This window comes from Aulonocara sp. 'chitande type north' Nkhata Bay, linkage group LG23 (genome assembly GCF_057382095.1).
Source record: "Aulonocara sp. 'chitande type north' Nkhata Bay isolate Kocher_YH1m ecotype deep benthic linkage group LG23, A_spYH_male_GT1.1, whole genome shotgun sequence".
In the NCBI taxonomy this organism is placed as follows: Eukaryota; Metazoa; Chordata; class Actinopteri; order Cichliformes; family Cichlidae; genus Aulonocara; species Aulonocara sp. 'chitande type north' Nkhata Bay.
In genome coordinates this window covers 46,985,846-47,011,481 of record NC_141365.1, presented here as the reverse complement: position 1 = coordinate 47,011,481, position 25,636 = coordinate 46,985,846, and the positions used below count along the sequence as shown (strand labels likewise).

The 25,636-nt window shown below is 44.2% G+C and overlaps 2 protein-coding genes across 2 annotated transcripts in view; one reads left to right on the top strand and one right to left on the bottom strand.

The window, feature by feature from the left end:
• LOC147302822 (ribonuclease inhibitor-like) overlaps window positions 1–5,712 on the bottom strand; it is a gene marked incomplete at its 5' end in the record, with an annotated part of 440,111 nt that extends 434,399 nt beyond the window's left edge. Inside the window, one exon of the mRNA XM_086283601.1 lies at window positions 5,492–5,712. Within this exon, the coding sequence (XP_086139727.1) occupies window positions 5,492–5,712 (221 nt within the window). The remainder of the gene's footprint in view (window positions 1–5,491) is intronic.
• An 11,373-nt stretch (window positions 5,713–17,085) lies between these two features.
• Window positions 17,086–18,305, top strand: LOC147302821 (syncytin-A-like). Its single transcript, XM_086284498.1, has one exon. It carries the CDS (start codon window positions 17,386–17,388, stop codon window positions 18,208–18,210), a length of 825 nt encoding a protein of 274 aa, XP_086140624.1. The 5' UTR covers window positions 17,086–17,385; the 3' UTR covers window positions 18,211–18,305.
• Window positions 18,306–25,636: the final 7,331 nt, after the last annotated feature.

The window sequence follows — 25,636 nt, the reverse complement described above, 5'->3', positions numbered from 1 at the left end:
TCAACCTAAACTGGGAAGAACTAACAGACAAAGCAGAAAACATGAGGGCAGCAGGGAAACACAGAGATGACACGAAGAAGGAAGAGAGACGTGGAGAAACACCGATGGACACGGAGACTTTTCACCTGTTCCTTTTGTTTGAAGTGGCCGAACTTGGCCACAGTAGGACGTGGTCTCCCGGTCGCAGCCCGCATGGGGCCGATGCGATGCACTCTATCAAAGGCGATGATCTTCACCGTGTCCTCCAGCAGCTTCAGGTGGGTTTTGATGAAGGTTTTGCACTCTGAGCCTTCTTCATCACAAGATCCTGGAAGCACTGATCAATGTAATCTTGGAGAGCCTCTAAACTCTCCCCGTTGTTCTCCAGGGTGTTGGAGATGATTTAGACAAATATTGTTAGTTAGAAGACTATTGATAAGTGTATTTGGTAATACTGAAGCTTAAAGGAATTTGTTCAATTCTAAACTACCGTTCGCTTTAATTTTACGCCAAAATCTCCGGCGTCTGACGTCAGTTACAACATGAGTCGCTTACCTCTGTCACTCTGAAGTCACATTGAGTTTTCCTCACTGACTGTTTCAGACAGGATTGTGGGAGCAACACAAAAAGCAGCTTCAGCTGGAAACACACAGTTTAGTGTCTTTGCTGCTCGCTTTAAGTCACAATAAACAGGAAACTCATTGTGTCTCATGTCAGAATCACTCATATACAGGAAAGGAAGAGGCGGAGCTTATTTCCTGCAGGGAGCGGTTAGCAGTCTGTGTCTTTCTCATTTCTGACTCCTAAAGAGCTGAAAAACACAGGCTGTTATTGGCTGGCTGACACTGGGATTAATGTCCTTGAAGCCAGCAGTCTTTAATGTCCAGGTTCAGAACGGGCAGGTGAAAAACAGTCCTTTATGTCCTCTGATGTTCAATAAACTGTCCTGATTACTGAGGGAGCAGAGAAAGTGTCTCCATCACTCACCACAGCTGGATGCTCTGAAATCCTGGAATCCAGCTGTGGAGAGGAGCGCCGGCGGCGTGGACGCAGTTTAGTAATCAGGGAACGGGAGAGGAGGGAAACACAGCTGGGACCAATTACACACACGAGACAGGAAACAGTAACACAGGACTGTCAAAGTAAAACAGGAAATATAACACAGAGTCCAAAGTAAGGAGACGTGGGACACAGTGAAGACACAGAAACAGAAACCAGAACTATAATCACAAAACAAACTCAGAAACATAAAGAGTGAATCAGCTGATTCAGTGTTTGTGACAAAAACATGGATCCTGGTTAAAAACTTTTATTTGTTTGTTTCTGTATTATTTTGTGTATCGTTCTTATGAGCTGTTGTTTTGTCAGTGAAATATTATTTCATTGTTTTAAGCTTTTTGTTGACTTTGAAGTGCTTAAGTTGATATTTTTGAACATTTAATTTGTTCGATTATTGTCGAGTCGATAAAACTGTCAAACGCACAGCTGCTTCCAGCACGGCCGGAGGAGAGGTGGCCGAGCAGACGCACAACACACACAGCTCACAGGTTTGCATTTCTAGATATTGCAGATGTTGCAGAAATTGAGAGTAAAGAACTCAGAGATCCAGCGCTGTCTCCTGCCCCTTATTTATACACCACAACACAACGACAGGCGTAACTCACACAAACGGGTAACATGAGGCTCAGATGCTTTGGACGTGTTCACATATACTGGACACAGAATGATGAAGATGGAGCTGCAGGAAGGAGGAAAAGAGGAAAAACACAGAAAAGATTCACAGATGTGGTGAAAAAGGACACGACAGCTTCTGTTTGTTAGTTTGGTTTTTCTTTATTTGGTAAAGATTCAGAAATAAAGAGAAGATCACATGTTTGAATATTATATTAACGTTCTGTAATTACAACAAGTTGTAAAATCTTTCCAGAGTGAGACAGAGACTGTGCAGAGACTGTAGAAGGACAGAGCAGCAGCAGAGCAGTCCAGATACACTGATGATCCTCTGTCAGATCCAGAGGGACACACAGGGCTGATGCTGGACTCTACATTGTGTCTGACAGTGGAGCTGTTCTCAGAGCAGTTCACTCTGCAGCACTGACAGTCATCTGCACTTCATTCCTCTGTCAGTCACTGCTGGATGAAGCTCTCCTCTCCACCTCCCAGTAACATGGCCCAGTCAGAGCGTCTCTACACACAAGCTGCTGCTGCTTCAACCTCTCTGGATCATCAGGACACAGCTGCTCCTCTCTCAGCACACACACCGTCCTGTTTACCATCATCAGCTCCACCTGCAGAGAGAAGGAGGAAGAGCAGAGGAGATAAACGAGTGTTTCCAGAGACTCTTCATCAGCTGTCAGTCAGTGATGCAGCACATCCAGTATAAAGAGCAGCAGGGACGTCAGTGCTGGGACTGTACTAGGACTCATTGTTGCTTCACTTTTTCTAATCTTTGGATTTTTATTGAAGTTGCTGAAAATGTTTTTCCCTCCTAGTTTGAGTTTGGACTTTCATTCATTAGAAGAACCTTGGTGTGTCCACTCTGAGCTCTGTAGGAACCCCAACAACAAGCCCAACAATCCAGATGGACGGTTCCAGCTGTTAACTGGAGGAATTCCATCCAAACATCTGCTCTCACTAAATTCTTCCTCACCTACAGACTGTGTTCTTCACTGCTTTAAACTTGGAAATCAATGCAGTCATTGGTCTGCGTGCTGCTTTGTTCAGAGAGCTGATTGGCTGTTGACAGCGTTTGATCAGAGCGTGTCAGCCGTTACTATGGTGACCATAAAGGTGAGAAACAGGAAGTGTTTGTGTCCAATCCTGAAGCCTGTCACCGTTCTCCTCTCACAGCTTCACTGAGAAGCTGCAGCTTTACAGGAAACACTGGATCTTTGTTTCATACTGACTGTGTTTAGTACAATACTGCTGACAGCACCACCCACTCACTCCATCACTCTACTGACCTCAGAGTCTCCAGTCTGTAGTCTGGACTCTGCTGAAGATCAGACAGCTGCTTCACATCTGGATCCTTCAGGTTGTTTCCCCACAGGTACAGCTCTCTCAGATGGGAGGGGTTGGACTTCAGTGCTGCTGCCAGATAATCACAGCTGATCTTTGACAAACCACAGCTCTGCAATCTGTATAAAGAATGAAAGATGTAAGTTTATTAGACAAAGTGCTTGAAATCATTCAGTGTTTCATCATCTGTTCAGAGCTGAAGAAGGTTCAGAATGTAGAAGTTTAGAAAATGGAAACTCCAAACAGCTGAAGCCAACAGGAAGCAGCTTCAAACAGGAAACTGTGCAGAGTTTCAGACTATATGTCCTGATGCAGCCAGTTGGATTTTGGAGATTTGAATCTCTGTTCTGTGACTAAGTCCTTGAATCATTTCTTCCAGTTGGTCCAACAAGACAGACTAAGTATTGGACATGTGTTGTGGCTCCATCAGGGGAGCTTCTAAATGTGATGTGATGGCCCCTCTGGGTCTGTCAGGTCACAGCACTGAAGAGAGCTCAAACTGGGCACACAGCTGTTCCAGTCTGGACCAAAGACTCTATACTGGGACTGAGGGACTGCTTTGACTGCACCCACTGGGACTTTTTAAAGGCTCATGTTCTCACTTAGATCATCGATTTCTACTGACATTTCTTTCTGGGAAAAATGGGGATTACTTTGGAAACAGGAAGTATTTTCCCCAATAAGCAGCCCTGGATTAGTAAATCACTCCAACATGTTCTCAGGCAGAAGAAGCTGTCTTGTTATGAGGGAGAGAAGAAAAAGATTGAGGCACAGAAACCTGTTGAAAGAGAGATAAAGCAGCTAAAATCAGGTGTAAAAGTAAAGCAGAGGATGAGCTGAATAAAGGACACTCAAGGCTGGCTTGGAAAGGAATGAAGTCCATGGTGGGGATGCAGAACAAGGAGCAAAGATGAATGTGATGCTGAATCAGCAGAAGACTTGGACTCATTTGATTCCAGCTTTGATATCATTGATTTCAATGAAGAGCTTTGTGATTGTAGCAAAGGGCTGGTAGCTCTGAGAGTCCCACTGATGAGGTGTTTGTGTGGAAATCTCTTAGTGGGACCAAAGAGAGAAAAAGCCCTGGTCCTGATGCTGTGGGAGGGAAATGATTGAAGTGTGCTGTGAGGAACTGACTGGCAGATTTTCACACATTTTCCAGTCCTCCTTGGAACAACAGGAAGTTCCCAGCATATGGAAACAAAGGTTAAGTGTCCTATGGCACTCAGTGATGATGGTGCTGTAGCCCCACCACCTCCACCTCTTTGTAAAGGAACTAACTGTAATCTGAAGCTTCAAATGGAACTAAGACTTCCTCCACTAGGTGGCAGTGTCTGATGAGAAAGTGTTAGTGGAGCTGGCCTGGAGTCAGAAACAGGAAGATGCAGGATTTGGGCTGAAATGGGCAAAAGTGGTTAGCACTAGTGCCTTAGAGCAAGAAGGTTGTAGGTTGAAGCTTGTTGGTCAGCTGGGCCTTCCTGTGGAGGTTGGATGTTCTCCCACAGTCCAATGAAATGCTGCTTAGGTTCATTGGTGCTTCTACATTGGCTGTAGGTGTGGATGTGAGGGAGTGCTTCTCTGTCGCTCTCTGTTGGCCCTGTGATGGACTGCTCACCTGTGCAGGTGGACCACGCCTCTTGCCCTATGACAGCTAGGGCACAGGCTGCAGCCCTGTGAGCCTAAGCTGAATAAACAGTTAGCAAAAATGATCCATAGATGGCCTGAAATCCCCCAGTTAGCAGTTTGGTAGATAGCTATGACATGCTAATCCCATCCAGCAGCTGTATTCTACCTGTAAGCTGATCCCTGCTGAGCCAAAGCACTTTTTCATATACAAATTACAACCTTTAATAGAAACCTATTGGTCAGCATCTTATTAGCCTGCTGTTAGCTTCATTCCACAGAAAACTGAGAGAAACTAACAGAGTTGATAAAGAATAAAGAGAAATGTGCTGATTTAAAGCCTTTGAAGTGCTTCAGATGATCTCTGTCCACTTCTGTCCACTCATTCATTCATGTAAGCTTTCTAATGCAGCTTTGATCTTCACAGTCTGCTTGATGAAACTCATTCTAACCCTGAATGTCAGAGTGTTCCTCCTTCTCTTTCCCATCATTCATGCTGGCAGTGGAGGAGATTTGGATGTTGGACTGTGTTTTGGATGATGTGTGTATGTTTGTGTTGGACTGCTGTCTGTAAAGCAAACGCACATTTTGCTTTGGATTTCAGTGTCAGACAGACTTTAAGGTGCAATGAAGAGTTTGAGAGTTTCACAGTGAATTTTCCAGTGGAGGATTTTTCTTCTTCTTTGAAGGTTTGAAATGTGAACATTGTTCTGCTGCAGTCAATGGACTAAACCAGAGAAGAAGAAAACAGACTTTACCATGAAGATCCTCAGTGTGGATCAGTATAATATCAGCCTGATGTCTGCAGTTTAGTGTCAGCACAACTTTCACATCATATTCATCTCAGCACAACTAAAACATGCTGACTGACCTCAGAGTTTCAAGTTTACATCCTGGACTCTCCAGGAAACCACACAGATGCTTCACTCCTGAATCCTGCAGCTTGTTCTTAGTCGAAGACCAAGAGGAGTCATTACTCAGGTCCAGCTGTCTCAGATGGGAGGGGTTGGACTTCAGTGCTGCTGCCAGATAATCACAGCTGATCTCTGACAAACCACAGCTCCACAATCTGTATAAAGAATGAAAGATGTAAGTTTATTAGACAAAGTGCTTGAAATCATTCAGTGTTTCATCATCTGTTCAGAGCTGAAGAAGGTTCAGAATGTAGAAGTTTAGAAAATGGAAACTCCAAACAGCTGAAGCCAACAGGAAGCAGCTTCAAACAAACACAACAAGAGAAAAAACTCTGAATGTTTCACATTAAAGTCGTACATTTCTCATAAAAACAGGACAAAGACTTGAAAAAGTCGTGTTTTTCCTTCCAGGAACCACATGGCTTCACTTTTAAAGGTGAAGTGTGACAGAAATGGACATATTTGAAGTCCAACACCTTTTTCCAGTCACATTATTAAAGCAGACAAACTACAAGCTCATTTTCATTCCAACAAGTCATCTTCTGACCTGGACTAACAACACTGGTCTCTATGTGCAGCTGGCTGTGAGACCAGTGCTCAGGGAGCGTCTACAAAGTGCAACACTGAAAGAACATCACACACTCATTTGCTTCCAGCACTTTCACACAAACATCTACTGTCATTATTGTCACCAAACTCTGTGGATCCTTTATTGCAAATTCAAATGGGATCAAATGGTCAGACAAAAGAGCGTTATGAGGAAATATGATGAAATGTTGTGTATTAGCAGCAAGTTATTGAATCATTTTCCTCAGAAACCAAACAGAATGATTGACAAACATGTTTTTACAAACTCAGTGTTGGACTCGGATCAGCAGGATAAGCTGATGTTTAAAGGCATTTGAGTCTCGCTGTATGAGAGTCCAGTTCTTACTCAATATTTATGGATGATGTTCTTTCAGTGTTGCACTTTGTAGACGCTCCCTGAGCCTCACAGCCAGCTGCACATGGACCAGCTGACATTACCCAGCATTAGAGGCGGCTGTAAAAAATTCATGTTCCCATTTAAATGGTTTTAATTTGAATAAAACGATGTTGATTCATTCAATCCTGAATCGATGTTTTATATAAATGTATTTTGCCAGAATCTCAGGTTAAAGCTCACAAACTATTTCAACAAGCAGCAAACAGCTAAAACAGTAAATGAGAGCAGCTAAACACACAAAGATGGAAACACAGAGCGTGGATCGTTCACTCCACGGCACGTACACGGACACGCCGTCGGGGCTGAAAGTGGACAGCTCACAGATCCTGAAGCTGCAGGTTTCATCTGTCTCCAACCAAAACTGAGTGAAGCAGCAGCAAAAGAAGATCCAAACTCTGCTTCACGTTTGATCAATATGCTCATGAATTCTCTCTGACTTTGGCTGTTCCTGCCTGCACAGCTCTCTCTCTCTCAGTGTACTCCAAGAACAGCTTCAAACATCTGTTTCTGCATCATTCACTGTTTATTAGCCACCAGTCTGCTGTTGTGTTCAGTGCTGTCGGCCTCTGACAGTAAAGCCTCATTTCTGCTGTTCCATGGAAACTTTTTAAAATGATGACAGATTACAAACTCTCAGCTGTGTCTGTAATCAAACCTCTGTAACTTTGCTTCACTTCAGCAGCATCAGCTCATGTTCACATGTTGCTTCATGGTTTGCTTCAGTTTTTGATCGACTGCAGAATATTTTGAAGGTTATCTGCTATAAAAAGCCAGAAGAGGAAAATCTGCTTCATGTGTTTCTGTTTGATCCTCAGTGACTTTGACACAAAGGCCTCTGCTGTGATGATCACACCTCTGATCAAGTCTCACAGTGTCACAACTGATAAATGATCAGAGTTAGAATATTTCTGACTGTCTGCTGTGTGCCGTGACCTTTGACCTGCTAAAGACAGTCAGCTGTGGATTATTCATTGTTGTGTCTGATACTTAGAACTGTGAGGAAGAAGCTACACAGTTAATCAGGGTCCCCTCTCTCTGAATCAGGAAAGGTGGGCAGGCCGCGTGTGGGCCGCGGGCCATACGTTGAGTATCACTGTTTGAAATGTGAACATTGTTCTGCTGCAGTCAATGGACTAAACCAGAGAAGAAGAAAACAGACTTTACCATGAAGATCCTCAGTGTGGATCAGTATAATATCAGCCTGATGTCTGCAGTTTAGTGTCAGCACAACTTTCACATCATATTCATCTCAGCACAACTAAAACATGCTGACTGACCCCAGAGTTTCAAGTTTACATCCTGGACTCTCCAGGAAACCACACAGATGCTTCAATCCTGGATCCTGCAGCTTGTTGTCGCTCAGGTCCAGCTGTCTCAGATGGGAGGGGTTGGACTTCAGTGCTGCTGCCAGATAATCACAGCTGATCTCTGACAAACCACAGCTCCACAATCTGTATAAAGAATGAAAGATGTAAGTTTATTAGACAAAGTGCTTGAAATCATTCAGTGTTTCATCATCTGTTCAGAGCTGAAGAAGGTTCAGAATGTAGAAGTTTAGAAAATGGAAACTCCAAACAGCTGAAGCCAACAGGAAGCAGCTTCAAACAAACACAACAAGAGAAAAAACTCTGAATGTTTCACATTAAAGTCGTACATTTCTCATAAAAACAGGACAAAGACTTGAAAAAGTCGTGTTTTTCCTTCCAGGAACCACATGGCTTCACTTTTAAAGGTGAAGTGTGACAGAAATGGACATATTTGAAGTCCAACACCTTTTTCCAGTCACATTATTAAAGCAGACAAACTACAAGCTCATTTTCATTCCAACAAGTCATCTTCTGACCTGGACTAACAACACTGGTCTCTATGTGCAGCTGGCTGTGAGACCAGTGCTCAGGGAGCGTCTACAAAGTGCAACACTGAAAGAACATCACACACTCATTTGCTTCCAGCACTTTCACACAAACATCTACTGTCATTATTGTCACCAAACTCTGTGGATCCTTTATTGCAAATTCAAATGGGATCAAATGGTCAGACAAAAGAGGGTTATGAGGAAATATGATGAAATGTTGTGTATTAGCAGCAAGTTATTGAATCATTTTCCTCAGAAACCAAACAAAATGATTGACAAACATGTTTTTACAAACTCAGTGTTGGACTTGGATCAGCAGGATAAGCTGATGTTTAAAGGCATTTGAGTCTCGCTGTATGAGAGTCCAGTTCTTACTCAATATTTATGGATGATGTTCTTTCAGTGTTGCACTTTGTTTGGCACAAAATGAAATTATTTGGCCTCTCAGATGCTTTTAGAGATTCCCAAATGACTGATGATGACATCTCTGGGGTCTGATTGATAGAAAAAAAATGTCTTTGAGACCTTTTGTAACTGACAAACTCTTCATCTGCTAACAACACTGAGTTGAATCTCCATGGCTGATAGTTGGAGCAGGCATCAGGAATACACATTGAAAAAGCAAGAGGAGAAATCACCAGAGTCTTATAATCACATTCTGTAACTAAAGGGAGACGTTTTTCTATACAAATATATGTTTTATGGACATTAGAAAAAAAGAGTATTGACGTGAAGCAGGATTATGAAATCTCCATACATCAGCCAGCCCATAATTATCAAGAAAGCTCTGAATGACGCATGCTGACTTTGGACTAAGTGTACTTTTGTGTGAACTGTGGTCCATAGCAGATAATGAGCAGTTTAGGTCTCCCTCAAAGATGATATTGTGTGATGACATATTGGGGAGCCGCGCAAAGACATTAGTGAAAAATCTGTGATCGTCCCAATTAGAGGCGTAGATATTTGCTAAGATCAAAGGAAAACCATAAACTATATTTTCTGCACTTAAAATCCTGTAATTTTCTCATAAATCGACAGTGCGGCTTATGGATGAATTCTGGTTGTGCTTACTGACCTCGAACCGATTTTATGTGCTACACGGCGCTCAGAAACCTTTCAAAAGATGTTTTGGTACGACTTTGCTCAGCTACGAGGCCGCACCGCTTGATGGATTGTTGGAGCATTACAGCTACGAGGAGCCTCGCGGAGTGATACGTACTCTGCTTCAACGTAATATTACTGTATTGAGTGTGTATAAGGACCATAAATGGCACCTGTAAGAGACACGGTTACAAAGAGGGTTTCAAACTCCAGGCTGTCAGTCACGCAGTAGAACCTGGGAACAGAGCAGCTGCTTGTTATTATGCTCAGCGTCTGTTTACATTTTGACTGCACGATTGTGAGCTTTTTGTTATGCACAAAAACAACATTGTTTTCTTTTATTTATGGAGCATTATTATTTAATAAATGCTGATCATTTATTCCTGAGTAATTGTTTCATGTACATCTACGCTGTATGTTAATAAATGTGCCTGTGTGAGATTTGGGACACAGCTTTGACTAAGAACTCTCTTTTTGTTCGAACTTTCTGGCTTCAAAAATATCGAGATATATATCGTATATCGCCATCCAGCTAAAGAATATCGAGATATGAACTTTGGGTCATATCGCCCAGTCGTAATATTGCAATAGGTTGTCCGTTAAACTCAAGCGGGGCTTGGGCCCTGGCACGGCGTAGCCACACAATCCTGGTAGTAGTGACGCTCGGCTATGACGGCGTGCGGGTCACCAGCTGGCTTTCTCAGGATAGGGCTCCTGTGTGAGCGGTCGACAATAACGTCTTTATCCATACCCAGCACTTCACGTAGTAGCACGGATACGGCCGTGGAGGAGCTCGAGTCCAGGCCCTCTGGGATCCCTATGATGTGGATGTTAGCTCTCCGCTTCCTGCCTTCATCACATTTATCCTTCAGGTCAGACAGCTCCTCCTTCATACTCTCTACTGTAGACTGCAGGGTGGTCACCTCATCGCTCCACATTGACAGCCCATCCTCAGCTTCTTTCACTGTAACCTTTACTCCATCAACTTCGCCGCACGTCGCCGCCATGCTGTTAGCGATCTCATTTCTCAGTCCTTGCACGTCAGCCCTTATATTGTCAAAATCTTCTTTCAATGCATTTCTGAGTTCTTCTTTTAACAGCGTACTAATGTCCTCTTTAATGGATTGAAGAAGCTCCAATTTTAGAGCAGTAGGATCCACATCACGCGCGTCTGTTGAGTCTGCTCTTCAGCGGCCGTAGAGCTGGACGCTGCCCTTTGGCCATCATCGATACTCTCGCCCGAGATCGCACCGGGGCTAAAATATTCACCTGCTCAGCTGTTTTTGATCAGTTTGAGCCTGTGTGGTTTGATCAGGTGGAGGAACGATGTGATGCTATAAAGACATCATCTTGTCCAAATGATGTTGTTCCAACACGTGTTTAAAAAGATTTTAAAGGTTGTCGGTTCCGACATCTTAGCGATTTTTAACAGCAGTCTTAGTTCAGGTGTTGTACAGCCTGTTTTAAACATGCTGTTGTACAGCCTGTACTAAAAACCTGATCTGGATCCTCTGTCTGCTCAAACTTCAGGCCTATTTCAAAGCTTCCCTTCCTGTCGAAGATTTTGTAAAAGATTATATTTGTTCAGCTGCAATCTGTTGTAAAGGTTTCAGTCTGGTTTTTAAGCTCTTCACAGCACTGAAACTGCACTTTGAAAAGTTCTTAATGATCTTTTATCAGCCACTGATCAGGAGACTCCGCTGTGCTTTTGGATCTGACCGCTGCCTTGACCACAGCATCTTGACCTCACCATTGGAGCATGGCGGCATCAAGGGCGCTCTATTAGACTGGTTCAGCTCTTTTATTAAATCGCATTATTACATTTGGGGCTTATATTTGACGGCAATTTGTAAAACAGCTGAGCTCAGTTGTACAGCGGTCTTTCTTCAAACTGAGGCTTTTATCTAAGGTGAGATCATTTATATCTTTTAAAAACCTTGAACGGGCGATCCACGTTTTCATGACGTCCCAGCTGGATTATTGTAACTCCTTATATGTTGGAGTTAGTGGGACCTGCCTGGCAAGACTGCAGCTGGTCCAGAAAGCTGCAGCTCGTCTTCTGACACAAGCTCAAAGACATTTATCGTCCCAACAACCACATATACGCTGGTCCCTCGCTGTAACACAGTTCACCTTTGGCGGCCTCGCTGTTTCGCTGATCTTTTTTGTGCAATTTTGCATGTTTTTGTTTTTTACAGCGCATTGTGTTCTGCGTCCTGATTGGCTGTAGACCATTGTCAGCCAATCTCGTGCCGTGTCTCCTGTACAGTACAGAATGTGTTCAAATTTACAGCAGTGTGACTCTGCAGTGCTGCACTGTATGTTTGTACGTTTTGTCCCAACAAACAACAATGATGACGAGACGTTTTGCACCTGTGGTAGCAGCCAAAGACAGAGGAAGATGCTGACCATCATAGTTTCAACAAGGAGGCAAAAAGGTTGTAACTGTCCACAACAAGAACATCGTAAGGATGGAGTCAGCTTTGGCTTTGTGGCTCAGTGACCGCAGGAAAAAGAACATCGTGCTGGACACCAACATTATCTGCAGAAAAACTCAAAAGCTTTATGAAACTTTACCTGACAGCGAGGAGCCCAGGCCATGGACGAGTGCTCCTCACACAGAAGCTCATTTAATGCCAGCAAAGGCTGATTTGACACATTTCAGAAACACTTTGCTTTCATTCTTTAATAATGAACTTATTTTTCTATGAAGGTTTGAACTTTGTTTAAACAAGAGAGAAAAGTGTGAAAATGTTCATGCCTGTCTGAGAAAAGTGTAGAAAGTGTGCAGTGAGGGTTTAACTGCCTTAAAACTTCTATAATACTTGTAAAACATAAAGCTGCTACTTCATTCTGAGACTTATTTTTAGAACGTAACTCGATAAACGAGCGACCGCAGTACTGTATTGTGTTTATTTTGAAAACTCTCAACAGGATCTTCAGATTTATTTTGAAAGCTTTATCTGGAAAACATACAAACACATAAGCAGGAAACAAAGAGCGTGATATGAAACGATAGACGTTTTCATATGGTCATCATATATACATCGTTCTATCGAACAGCCCCAGCTCCTGCTGTCAGTCTCTGTAAATCTGCTCTGAAAACACATTTGTATTCACTGGCTTTTAATACAGCATGAGAGTTATTTGATATTTGATGTGTGATATTAATATTAGGAGTTATTTTAATCGTTATTTTGGATTCTTGTACAGCACTGTGGTCAACGCTGCTGCTGTAATTAATGTGCTATAAACACATAAACAATCTGCAGTTAAACATCCAAAACTAAAGATGTGATCGCTGCCTTTAGAAAATGTGCTGATGCACAAGATATCAGCTCCATTAAGGTGGAATGTGGCCGTGTTAGAAACATGTTGGAAGAAGTTTGAAGCTGAAACTGAAGCTGAGAGTGAAAGAGCTCCAGCGTCTGTCACAGGAAACTTTCTTATTTCCACACTGATGAAAGCATCAAGCTTTGATTTCCTGCTGCTTTTATTGAGTCACACTGTGAAACTGAGCCACAGCTGAACCAGCATCCCTGTACAGCAGACACTTACAGCGCTTGGCTGCTTCCATTGAACCCTCTGCACAGAGCTTCAGTTTCCTCTTCTGGTCCCAAAGTGCAGAACAACAAGGTTTCAAACAGCTTCGTTCCAGCAGCATCAGCCACAGACATGCATAGAGAATCCTTTGGTTGTGTTGTGTGTTTGCATATCTGCTGTGTTGCTTTGTGAGGATGGATCATCTACTGCAGCTCCAGATAAACAAGCTGGACCTGAACCTGGTAGCTTCACTTAGAAGACACTTGTGACGGGAACGTGTGAGAAGTTTTGTGCAGACAAGTTTGGATTTAGAGTGTGGGACGAGCTCTCCACAGTCTTTGTGGAGATCCACATTCTGCATACTGCCTGTGAGAAGCTGCAGACATTTGTCCTCCAAATCCACTGAGCAGCTGCTCGTGGTGGTATTAGCTTCATGTGTGCGTGTTAGCATGAAGCCTCGGTCACACTCTGCTGTGGACACGGTCACGGACAGCTGGACGCCTGATGGACGAGTCGTCCTTCCTGTTAAACTTCTTTGAGCATGAGAAGAGCATAAGAAGCTCAGTGGGCACTGTTCAGTGTTTTAACTCTCGCTTTCTGATGGGTTTAGATTTTATTATTGTCATTTGTATTAGGAAATATTTAACCATATATTCTTAGAGGTGTATAATCAATTGTGTAGTGATAGGATGTGTGATCTTTAGCAGGCTGCAGGGGCTTGGTGTGTATTCCACACTAGAATGCACACCCACATCCTGGGAGCACGAGAGAGGTCGTACCTTCTCTTATTGTTTTATGGCAGGATTAACGTAGCTACGTCTGTTCTAGTCTAAGTGCTTTTTGTTTAGATGAACTGCTGGACTTCCTCACCATGTTATCTAGGGTGAACCATCTAGGGTGAAGGGGGGTCTACCCTCTTCCTGACCAAGGATGTTATATGACCCTTTGATCAGCAGTACCACACACACACACACACACACACACACACACACACACACACACACACACACACACACACACACACAGTATTCTTTGTTCACATGTATACCTATGTGAGATGCTATATGTTAATGACCCTATGCATATTCATGTAACCACAATAAAAGGAGTGCTATGGGGAGCCTGGCTGAGAGTCTGATGGTGGTCAAGTGGTGGAACGACGCTTGGCTCCAGCCAGGTCTCCCTCATGCATGAGTAAACCAGAGAACTTTGGTGCCTTGTGTCTTGCTTTTTGCTGCGTAGCAGATTGTCCTTAACGTTCCAGTGGATAGGTTCAAACTACAAACCTATCATTAATTGGTCCTTCGAGAGCCGGATCCCTGGAGTCGACATTCACCGAGGGGAAAAGAGACACGCCGACAGACTGACGTCAGCCAGGACTTATAGAGGTCCTGCAGCAAAGTCCCGAGGCGTGAGAATTCGTCATCGAGCCGGTGGATTAGCCGTCTGTTTTTTCTCCTCGATGGATGACGATTGACGGGATTCGGGACTGATGCTACTCGCAATAAGCAACACCAAGTAGGTATGTGAAAAATCTAAGCCACTGTGTGAGGCTGAGTTGTAAAGTCTTTATCACTGTGTGCGATAAAGCGTGTAGTCACTGTGTGCGACTATTCTTTGCCGCTGTGTGCAGCAAAGCGCGCATCCACTGTGTGAGGTTGCGTTGAAAGTCTTTATCACTGTGTGCGATAAAGCGCGTGATCACTGCTATGTAAGTCTTTGCCACTGTGTGCGACAAAGCACGCAGTCACTGTGTGAGACTGCGTTGAGACAATAGGCCTAATTTTTGTTGTTTGTGTGTGAGGATATTTTTTGTTGTTGTTGTTGTTGTGTGAGTGTGTGCGGAGCAGAACACGTGGTCTGTGACGTCGGCAGCTGTTGTTGTTATTATGGGTTCCCAAGCAACCAAGAGTGTGTCAGAGGGTGACGAGAAGTTTATGGTGAAATTCGCTCCCGGTAGCGCAAAGTATTTAGGACATTGGCGCAAGAAATATGATTTTGAAGGTAAATTGGTTGTAGGACAATGTCAAATGTTAGTAGACCAGTTGACAGTGAAAGCAGCTTGTGCGACAGGGAAATTGAAACAGGAGAGAGAGTTACAAGTGGCGTCCGCTAAATTGTGGTTAGAACAGGCGCAGAAGAGACAGGAGGCAGTGACTATATATACTGACAGTCAGTATGCATATGCTACACTTCATTTCTTTGCCGCTCAGTGGTCAAGACGAGGCATGACAACATCAACAGGTAAACCTGTGGAGCATGCGACATTGTTGCAGGCCCTGTTGAAAGCAGTCTTACTGCCTAGTAAAGTTGCGGTTTGTAAATGTGCAGCACACACACGTGGCACTGACCCCATTGTACTAGGCAACGCCTTTGCAGATAAAATTGCAAAGGAAGCGGCCCTTGGAACACATGGGGTTCATGTTCTGGCGTCACAGGAGCAAACTACGCCCATCACACATGATGTGTTAGCAGACATGCAGTCACACTCACCTCCAGCTGAGAAGCAGCTGTGGCTCACTAAAGGAGCAAGCCTGCGAGGTGATGTCTACTATCTTTGTGATAAACCTATATTGCCTAAGAACCTATATAGGACTGCTGCAAGTTTGAGCCACGGGCTCTGCCATGTCTCGACAGCTGGGATGGTGGCAGCAGTCGAACGGCAGTTTTTCACACTGGGATTCAATGCTTATTCAAAACATTTTTGTAAAGCATGTTTAATATGTTGTAAACATAATGCTCAGGGAAACCTCAGACCTAGGAGAGGAAAGTTTCCCAGACCCAGCTACCCATTTGAAGTAATCCATATGGATTTCATTGAGTTGTCTAACTGTAACACCTACAGGTACTGCCTGGTGATTGTGTGCCCGTTCTCAAAGTGGGTAGAAGTTGTCCCCACTAAGAAAGCAGATGCTATTTCAGTGGCTAAAGTGATATGCAAAAATGTGATCCCAGAGCATGGGATCCCCCAGACTATTTACAGTGACAATGGTCCTCATTTTGTGAATGAAGTAATTGAGAAAATGTCACAACATCTGGGGATAACGCTGAAAAACCATTGCTCATATCACCCACAAAGTGCAGGGCTGGTTGAAAGGACTAATGGCACAGTAAAGCTGAGACTCAGGAAAACAATGGAGGAAACAGGCAGAACATGGGTAGACTGCATTGAGCTAGTGAAAATGTATATGAGAATCACGCCAACTGATAATGGCCTAACGCCTTTTGAAATAATATATGGCAGGCCATTTAGAGTTCCAGTGTTTTGTAATGATAATGATAAAGCAGAAGAAGAAAACACACTAGCAGACTGGATGATTAAAATGCTGAAAAGCAAAGAAGTCATGAGTGCAAATAATCTGCCAGATGATTCTGTTTCTGTACAGGAAGAACGTCTGAAGCCAGGGGACTGGGTACTGATAAAGGTCATAAAGAGGAAGTGCTGGTCGAAGCCACGGTGGGACGGACCATACCAGGCTCTGCTGACAACACCAACTGCTGTGAAGATTGCAGAACGACCCACCTGGATACACCAAAGCCACTGCAAAAAGGTGACACACATCCAGGCCAGCTCGGAGTAAGTGGCAGGAAGACCGGGTACAAAGGGGGGGAAAGCCTCTAGGACCCTTCGTCTCAATCCGGTGAAGAAACCAACTGAGCCACAGGTACTCATCAGAATGGCTGGTAAAGTGTTGTCTACCCTGCTGGGTGTAATGGCTTTGATGTCATCATGGTCAGCTGTGGAGACCCTGTATGTCCAAGGAAACCACACCCAATACCCTCATGGCTATTCTACAAACTTTTGGTGGCAGTTTATGAATACAACTGCTCACTTGAACAATAGGACGGACTGCTATGTGTGTGCTCATATGCCGTTATCCGCATATACATCTGGACTGTGGCCGTACAGCATACCAGAGGACAGGAGTTGGTGTCTGTTGGGCTTAGCAACTCATCCTGGCAACAGAGTCCTCTGGTCCCAGGCCAACTATAGTACACCTCTGAACATCACCTGGAGTAAGTCGCCACTTATAGATGTGAATTGTTCTGAGCAAACTGACTTATTGGCCTGGCCTCAAGTGTCAGACCCACTGCCAGACATAATATTGCTGAACAAGCTGAATACAGCTCAACTGCCGTTGTGTGTGATGAACAATGGATCACTGTCAGTGGGGGAGCTGCCGCTTCGTTTATGTGGATACATATACACCTACTGCCCTCCAGAGAATGAGAGCAGGTGTATGAAATGCTTGACCAGTGCAAAGTGAGCTGAGAACTTGACATTAAGGAGGACTGAATGCAAGTCCAACCGGGCTTACAGGATACCAGTAAAAGCAAAGAGTCAGAAGTGGACAGGATGTGCAAGGATGGTGCCGAGCAGTAAAGGAACAAGAGTTTTGGCTGATTGGTATTTCTTGTGTGGACATAAAGCCTATCTATCACTCCCTGAGGGATGGGGAGGATTGTGTGCCGTGGTGAAGTTATCGGATCATGTCTTCTTCATGGACAGAGTTGAACATCACCCTAGCAACCGACGGAAGCGTGAGGTGAATATAGCCTCACCTAACTCTTTTGGAGTGACAGTAGACACTGGAGTGCCACGAGAATTCCGCATTTGGAGTGGAGGAGCTAAATTCTTCCAAAGTTTGATCCCAAACATCGGAGTTGCAGAGGTGCGGGATCATGTGGAGATCAACCGATATGCCTTACTGCGACACATTAATCTCACTAAGACTCTGGGAACAGCCTTAGCGGAGGAGCAAAAGGCCATCAGAACGATGGTACTGCAGAACAGGCTGACCCTAGACTTGATAACAGCATCACAAGGAGGAGTGTGTAAGCTGATTGGAGAGACATGTTGTACGTTTATTCCGGATGGATATACGACTGGAGGAGACATCTATGAGGCACTGCAGAACTTAACTGCTCTGCAGAAATATGTGGCGGACCACACATCAGGAGGAGACACGTCACAAGGCTGGATAGCCTGGTTGACATCTGGACCATGGTGGAATATGTTTCTAAAGTTTTTGACTCCCATTCTTACATTATTGGCTTTGCTTTGCTTGTTTACAGGTTGCATCTTGCCATGTGTAAGATCGATGGTGAATAAAATGATTGCTAACACCTTTACCAATTTCATACTGTTGCAGCAGAGTGACATGGATGCTAAGGCTAATATGTGTGTATGAAATGAAGCCTGCACTGAAAATGTTGACAAGTGGTGTAGAGCTGAAGATATATATATGCCGTATAGCCTTAAAAAATGACAATACAGGGTGGTGATGATGGGTTTAGATTTTATTATTGTCATTTGTATTAGGAAATATTTAACCATATATTCTTAGAGGTGTATAATCAATTGTGTAGTGATAGGATGTGTGATCTTTAGCAGGCTGCAGGGGCTTGGTGTGTATTCCACACTGGAATGCACACCCACATCCTGGGAGCACGAGAGAGGTCGTACCTTCTCTTATTGTTTTATGGCAGGATTAACGTAGCTACGTCTGTTCTAGTCTAAGTGCTTTTTGTTTAGATGAACTGCTGGACTTCCTCACCACGTTATCTAGGGTGAACCATCTAGGGTGAAGGGGGGTCTACCCTCTTCCTGACCAAGGATGTTATATGACCCTTTGATCAGCAGTACCACACACACACACACACACACACACACACACACACACACACACACACACACACACACACACACACACACACACACACACACACACACAGTATTCTTTGTTCACATGTATACCTATGTGAGATGCTATATGTTAATGACCCTATGCATATTCATGTAACCACAATAAAAGGAGTGCTATGGGGAGCCTGGCTGAGAGTCTGATGGTGGTCAAGTGGTGGAACGACGCTTGGCTCCAGCCAGGTCTCCCTCATGCATGAGTAAACCAGAGAACTTTGGTGCCTTGTGTCTTGCTTTTTGCTGCGTAGCAGATTGTCCTTAACGTTCCAGTGGATAGGTTCAAACTACAAACCTATCACTTTCACTTCAGCTTCACCAACAACAGCACAAGCAGAGCAGCCCACTGCCTGCATGGCTGGGACAGCGCCCCCTGGTGACTGTAAACCACTACAACATGTAGACGGCCGTCTGCAGGCTGGATGTAGCACCACCGCAGAGACGTGCTGCAGCTCTGTTTAGTTACCCAGCTGACAGCAGAGGCTGTAGTTTACTGTTACCAACATGGAAAACTGAAGCTTCACCAGCTGGAGCTACAGAGCTGGAGAACAAAGGAGACTGAGAGGCCAGAATGATGTGGGAGGAAACATCAAGAGCCTGTTTGAAAGGAGACACATGTGGATGCTGTGCCAGTCTGTGGTCTGTCAGAAGTCAGCTGAGTCACACTGCAAGAAGCTGCAGAATCTCAGAGGAGGAGATTTGGAAGTGTTTGTGGGACAAACTGGACTCAAAGAAAGAAGATGTTTGTGAAGTCTTTGGTGGAGGTGAGCAGTGTGAAGCAGAACACATGCAGATGAATCAGGAGGTCAGCATCAGTGTCTCCTTGTGGTGGACGGTAAAAGAATCAGAGCCAACGCTCCCGTCCACCCTCGGCATGAAGCAGTGCTGTTTCTGAAACAGGAGGACAAGTCCAGAGAAGACAGAGGAAGCAAAGATGAGGGTGGGACAGGACAGCAGGACTTCCTTCACACCTGCAGCTCCATCACACTGCTGTAGCTCCTCTTCATCACACATGTACCTGCAGCCTGTCTTCAAGTCCAGGAGTCACCTCCACACAGTGTAGAAGCCTCCTGTGCAGACCATGGAGTCCAGCCTCTGTCAGGGAAGTCGGCACTAAAGCCTGAAAGACTTCAATCTGTCTCTGCTCCACCCGAGAAAGATCAGCACCGTACTTGTTGTGCATTCAAGGAGGGAACATCAGCGCTGCATCGTGGGAACAACACCGCAGGAACAAAGACACAGCACGGCCGATGAAGGACGAGGACAAAGGAAAGGTGAGTGAGAAGACCCTGGTGGTGTGGACGGACCTGCAGGGGCTCCAAGACTGAGGAGCAGAGACGTCCATGTACCAGCTGAGGATGCTGCAGTGATCCAGGGAGCTCGGTCCAATCTGAGGCCGTGTGAACTACGTGGACCACAGTTTCTTCACAGACTTCAGCCACGTGAACATCTGGAGATCCAACAGTGCACGAGCTGTGAGCCATCAGCTGTTTCTCTCATCAGCTGCTGTAATGAGAGCTGCTGGAATCATCTCAAGCAGCAGGAAATCACTGATGTTGTTTCTAAACAAAGATATGGGACTGAGCTCCGCTGAGCTCCTTCTACTTTCATCCAGATAGAAACTGCTACAGTCTGCTGATTATTGCTTTGCCTCCATCACACGAGCTCTTTATCCTGTTCTTCACTCTCATTGGTTCTTTGTCTGCTTGTTTTTACAACAGTAGTCTTCTGATTGGTCAAAGGAGACAATCAGCTGTGACTAAATGTAGCTCCTACAGCAGTGATGGGAATAACTACTGAAGCTAATCCAGTATCAAAGCTCAGGAATCAGCAGCTCCCACCTCGTTTTCTTTCAACAACTATTTTTAGCTGCTGTGTTTTTGTGTTTCTGCAGACCTCAGACATCCTGCTGCTCTGGACAACTTTTTCATTCTTTTGTATCATTATTTTGCTTTTCTTTTATGATTATGTTATATGTATTAATATGTGAAACACTTATTCTTTGTGTTTTTGCTTTGCTCCTGTCAAACTGCTTTAATAAAATCTGCTGCAGTCTAAACTGTGGACGTTCCCTTTTTAACCCTTTGTGAAACAATAAAGGTTTAAATCTGAGTATTCATCTATGTTAGTGTTTAATGGGTCTAATAGGTTGCTTTGGCCTTTCCCAGTAATATCTTCCCTTGCAGTCTGTGGTCCAGGCTTCTAAAACCATCCCAGGTTAACAAGAACTACAATCTAGAGGAGAGCTGCCATAACAGGTGTGACTGATGAGATCTGACCTGCAAGGTTACTCAGGTTTGTTTGTATCAGGACAAGCAGGGAAGCCGCCTGGACGTCAAAGTAGTTAGAGCTGGGCGAGTGTCCTCACCCACATCGGCTTCACAACTCTGCATCATCTACTGAGTAAGACTCAGAGCATCAGAGATTAGAAGGTCTACAAAGAGCTGAACCAGACTTCCTGTATAAAGGTTTTAGTTCCACAGATCGACAGTGTCAGCACAACTAAAACGTGGAGACTGACCTCAGAGTTTCAATTTGATGTTGTGGATTCTCCAGAAGAACACACAGCTGCTTCACTCCTGAATCCTGAAGCTTGTGGTAGCTCAGGTCCACCACTCTGGGATACGAAGGGTTGAGCTTCAGCACTGCTTCCAGATAATCACAGCTGATCTCTGACAAATCACAGCGCTCCAATCTGTATAGAGAATGAAAGATGTAAGTTTATTAGACAAAGTGCTTGAAATCATTCAGTGTTTCATCATCTGTTCAGAGCTGAAGAAGGTTCAGAATGTAGAAGTTTAGAAAATGGAAACTCCAAACAGCTGAAGCCAACAGGAAGCAGCTTCAAACAAACACAACAAGAGAAAAAACTCTGAATGTTTCACATTAAAGTCGTACATTTCTAACAAGAGTGTTTTAAAGACAGTGTCACTGATGATCATCTTCTGCCCAGTAAAACTTTGGTTTTCCACATGTGAGTGTTAATGATGCACAAAGACTGTGAGTGCAAAGAGGGAGCGAGGAGGATGACAGAGAGATGGTACAGGAGCATCAAGAACCCGGCGAGGAAATGAGCAGAAGGACTTTGGAGCCTGTTGGATTGAAGCTTTCACAGAGACGTGTTTGACTGGACACCACCAGGACAGACTTTTAATCCCAGGATTTGGATGAGCTTTCTGTCTTTATGGTCACAAATGATGCTGTAACTCTGTGACTGTCCTGGAACTGTCAGCAGTGTGGTTACGTCCTTTTGACCTGAGTTTCCACAGCTCTTATAACAGCAGTGTACATTCAGACTGAGACACGCTTCAGTCTGTATGGACCTGTTTCTGTAGCTGCCACCATCATTCTACGGTCGTGTCCAAATTCATGGGCTGCATCCTCCCGAGGACCCGGCCTTTGCGGTCTACGTGGGCTGGGTCCTCAGAAGGTCGGGTAGGCTGGAAATAAACGGCTGGGGAAATTGGACGGTCTAGCCTTCTGATTAGCGTCACCGCTGTCTCGGTGGAGTTTAATAAACTCAGCCGTCTGCTCCTTGCTATCTAAAATATAACAGGACACTGGCGTAAATTCTCGACCGTCTCATACTTCTGTTTAATCAGTTTTCTGTTTGACGTTTAGTCAGCTCTGTAAAGACCAAGGAGGAACCCACCTGGGGGATTAATAAAGTTTTATTTTATCTAATCTAATCTAATAACTTTAATCTCAGCCAAACCGATTTACTCACGAACAAACAAAACACTGAAAAAAGCCAAACAATAACATTTTGAGATTGTCTAAGTGACTTATATATCACGTTTAACCTGAGTAGCGAAAGTCCGCGGTGATCTGAAAATGATGTGCCGGGAGTTGTGCCGTTCTCGGCGGCTTCAGTGACCCTCGAGCTCCCGGCGAGCTATCGAGCTGGTGGGTAGCAGACGTCTCCGAAAACGTCGAAGCACTTTTGCAAATATGCGGTATCTTGATAAACCGAGCAGATATTTGATGTTTACACAGCTACTTTCTCGCCTGAAAATATGTTAAAAGTTTATTTTGTGACCGAAAAAGATTAGTATGAGTCATTTTAAAACTTAGTAGCGGCCGCCATTGTTGGAAACTGGAGTTTGGCTGGGCCGCGCTATGAATTCTGGGATATGGTAGGCCACGAAGGACACACCCGACCCATCCTTCAAATTCGGGGAAAAGGAGGACGCATTTGTTGGCTGCATTCGGAGGAGTCTACGAATTTGGACAGCCTTCGACGTGTCGCTGCGACGTAATCGGTCTACAAATGCGGCCTCAGGAGGATGCAGCCCATGAATTTGGACACGACCTACATGTTTGTACATCAGCTTATCAAATCCTGTCTGCTGTCTTCATTTATTACTCTTCACCTGCTTCACTGTCACTGTGTGGGCGGAGCTGTCTGAGCCCCGCCCACACAGACACAGCTCCTCTCTGGAGCAAAACTTCTGCTTCATCTCCGCCTCTTTTCTTCATCCTCCACCTCTCTTTTCTCTTCTTCGGTGTTCTGCAGCCACAGAGCCTCACAGCCATTAGCACGCCCATACCTGAGCAGCTAGCATTACCCAGCATGCCGTGCAGCAGTGTCAGTTTGTAAATGTGCAAGAATTCCTGCTCCAAACTGTTTCACAGAGTGCTGTGTGCCGTGACCTTTGACCTGCTAAAGACAGTCAGCTGTGGATTATTCATTGTTGTGTCTGATACTTAGAACTGTGAGGAAGAAGCTACACAGTTAATCAGGGTCCCCTCTCTCTGAATCAGGAAAGGTGGGCAGGCCGCGTGTGGGCCGCGGGCCATACGTTGAGTATCACTGTTTGAAATGTGAACATTGTTCTGCTGCAGTCAATGGACTAAACCAGAGAAGAAGAAAACAGACTTTACCATGAAGATCCTCAGTGTGGATCAGTATAATATCAGCCTGATGTCTGCAGTTTAGTGTCAGCACAACTTTCACATCATATTCATCTCAGCACAACTAAAACATGCTGACTGACCTCAGAGTTTCAAATCGACATCGTGGATTCTCCCGAAAACCACACAGATGCTTCACTCCTGAACCCTTCAGGTTGCTGTAGGTTCCACTCAGGTCCACCTCTGTGGGATACGAGGGGTTGGACTTCAGTGCTGCTGCCAGATAATCAAGGCCAATATCTGACAAACCACAGCTCCTCAATCTGTATAAAGAATGAAAGATGTAAGTTTATTAGACAAAGTGCTTGAAATCATTCAGTGTTTCATCATCTGTTCAGAGCTGAAGAAGGTTCAGAATGTAGAAGTTTAGAAAATGGAAACTCCAAACAGCTGAAGCCAACAGGAAGCAGCTTCAAACAAACACAACAAGAGAAAAAACTCTGAATGTTTCACATTAAAGTCATACATTTCTCATAAAAACAGGACAAAGACTTGAAAAAGTCGTGTTTTTCCTTCCAGGAACCACATGGCTTCACTTTTAAAGGTGAAGTGTGACAGAAATGGACATATTTGAAGTCCAACACCTTTTTCCAGTCACATTATTAAAGCAGACAAACTACAAGCTCATTTTCATTCCAACAAGTCATCTTCTGACCTGGACTAACAACACTGGTCTCTATGTGCAGCTGGCTGTGAGACCAGTGCTCAGGGAGCGTCTACAAAGTGCAACACTGAAAGAACATCACACACTCATTTGCTTCCAGCACTTTCACACAAACATCTACTGTCATTATTGTCACCAAACTCTGTGGATCCTTTATTGCAAATTCAAATGGGATCAAATGGTCAGACAAAAGAGGGTTATGAGGAAATATGATGAAATGTTGTGTATTAGCAGCAAGTTATTGAATCATTTTCCTCAAAAACCAAACAAAATGATTGACAAACATGTTTTTACAAACTCAGTGTTGGACTTGGATCAGCAGGATAAGCTGATGTTTAAAGGCATTTGAGTCTCGCTGTATGAGAGTCCAGTTCTTACTCAATATTTATGGATGATGTTCTTTCAGTGTTGCACTTTGTAGACGCTCCCTGAGCCTCACAGCCAGCTGCACATGGACCAGCTGACATTACCCAGCATTAGAGGCGGCTGTAAAAAATTCATGTTCCCATTTAAATGGTTTTAATTTGAATAAAACGATGTTGATTCATTCAATCCTGAATCGATGTTTAATATAAATGTATTTTGCCAGAATCTCAGGTTAAAGCTCACAAACTATTTCAACAAGCAGCAAACAGATAAAACAGTAAATGAGAGCAGCTAAACACACAAAGATGGAAACACAGAGCGTGGATCGTTCACTCGACGGCACGTACACGGACACGCCGTCGGGGCTGAAAGTGGACAGCTCACAGATCCTGAAGCTGCAGGTTTCATCTGTCTCCAACCAAAACTGAGTGAAGCAGCAGCAAAAGAAGATCCAAACTCTGCTTCACGTTTGATAAATATGCTCATGAATTCTCTCTGACTTTGGCTGTTCCTGCCTGCACAGCTCTCTCTCTCTCAGTGTACTCCAAGAACAGCTTCAAACATCTGTTTCTGCATCATTCACTGTTTATTAGCCACCAGTCTGCTGTTGTGTTCAGTGCTGTCGGCCTCTGACAGTAAAGCCTCATTTCTGCTGTTCCATGGAAACTTTTTAAAATGATGACAGATTACAAACTCTCAGCTGTGTCTGTAATCAAACCTCTGTAACTTTGCTTCACTTCAGCAGCATCAGCTCATGTTCACATGTTGCTTCATGGTTTGCTTCAGTTTTTGATCGACTGCAGAATATTTTGAAGGTTATCTGCTATAAAAAGCCAGAAGAGGAAAATCTGCTTCATGTGTTTCTGTTTGATCCTCAGTGACTTTGACACAAAGGCCTCTGCTGTGATGATCACACCTCTGATCAAGTCTCACAGTGTCACAACTGATAAATGATCAGAGTTAGAATATTTCT

Excerpts from the sequence above, each read along its gene's own strand:
- LOC147302821 (XM_086284498.1), top strand. The coding sequence starts at position 17,386 with ATGGTGCCGAGCAGTAAAGGAACAAGAGTTTTGGCTGATTGGTATTTC.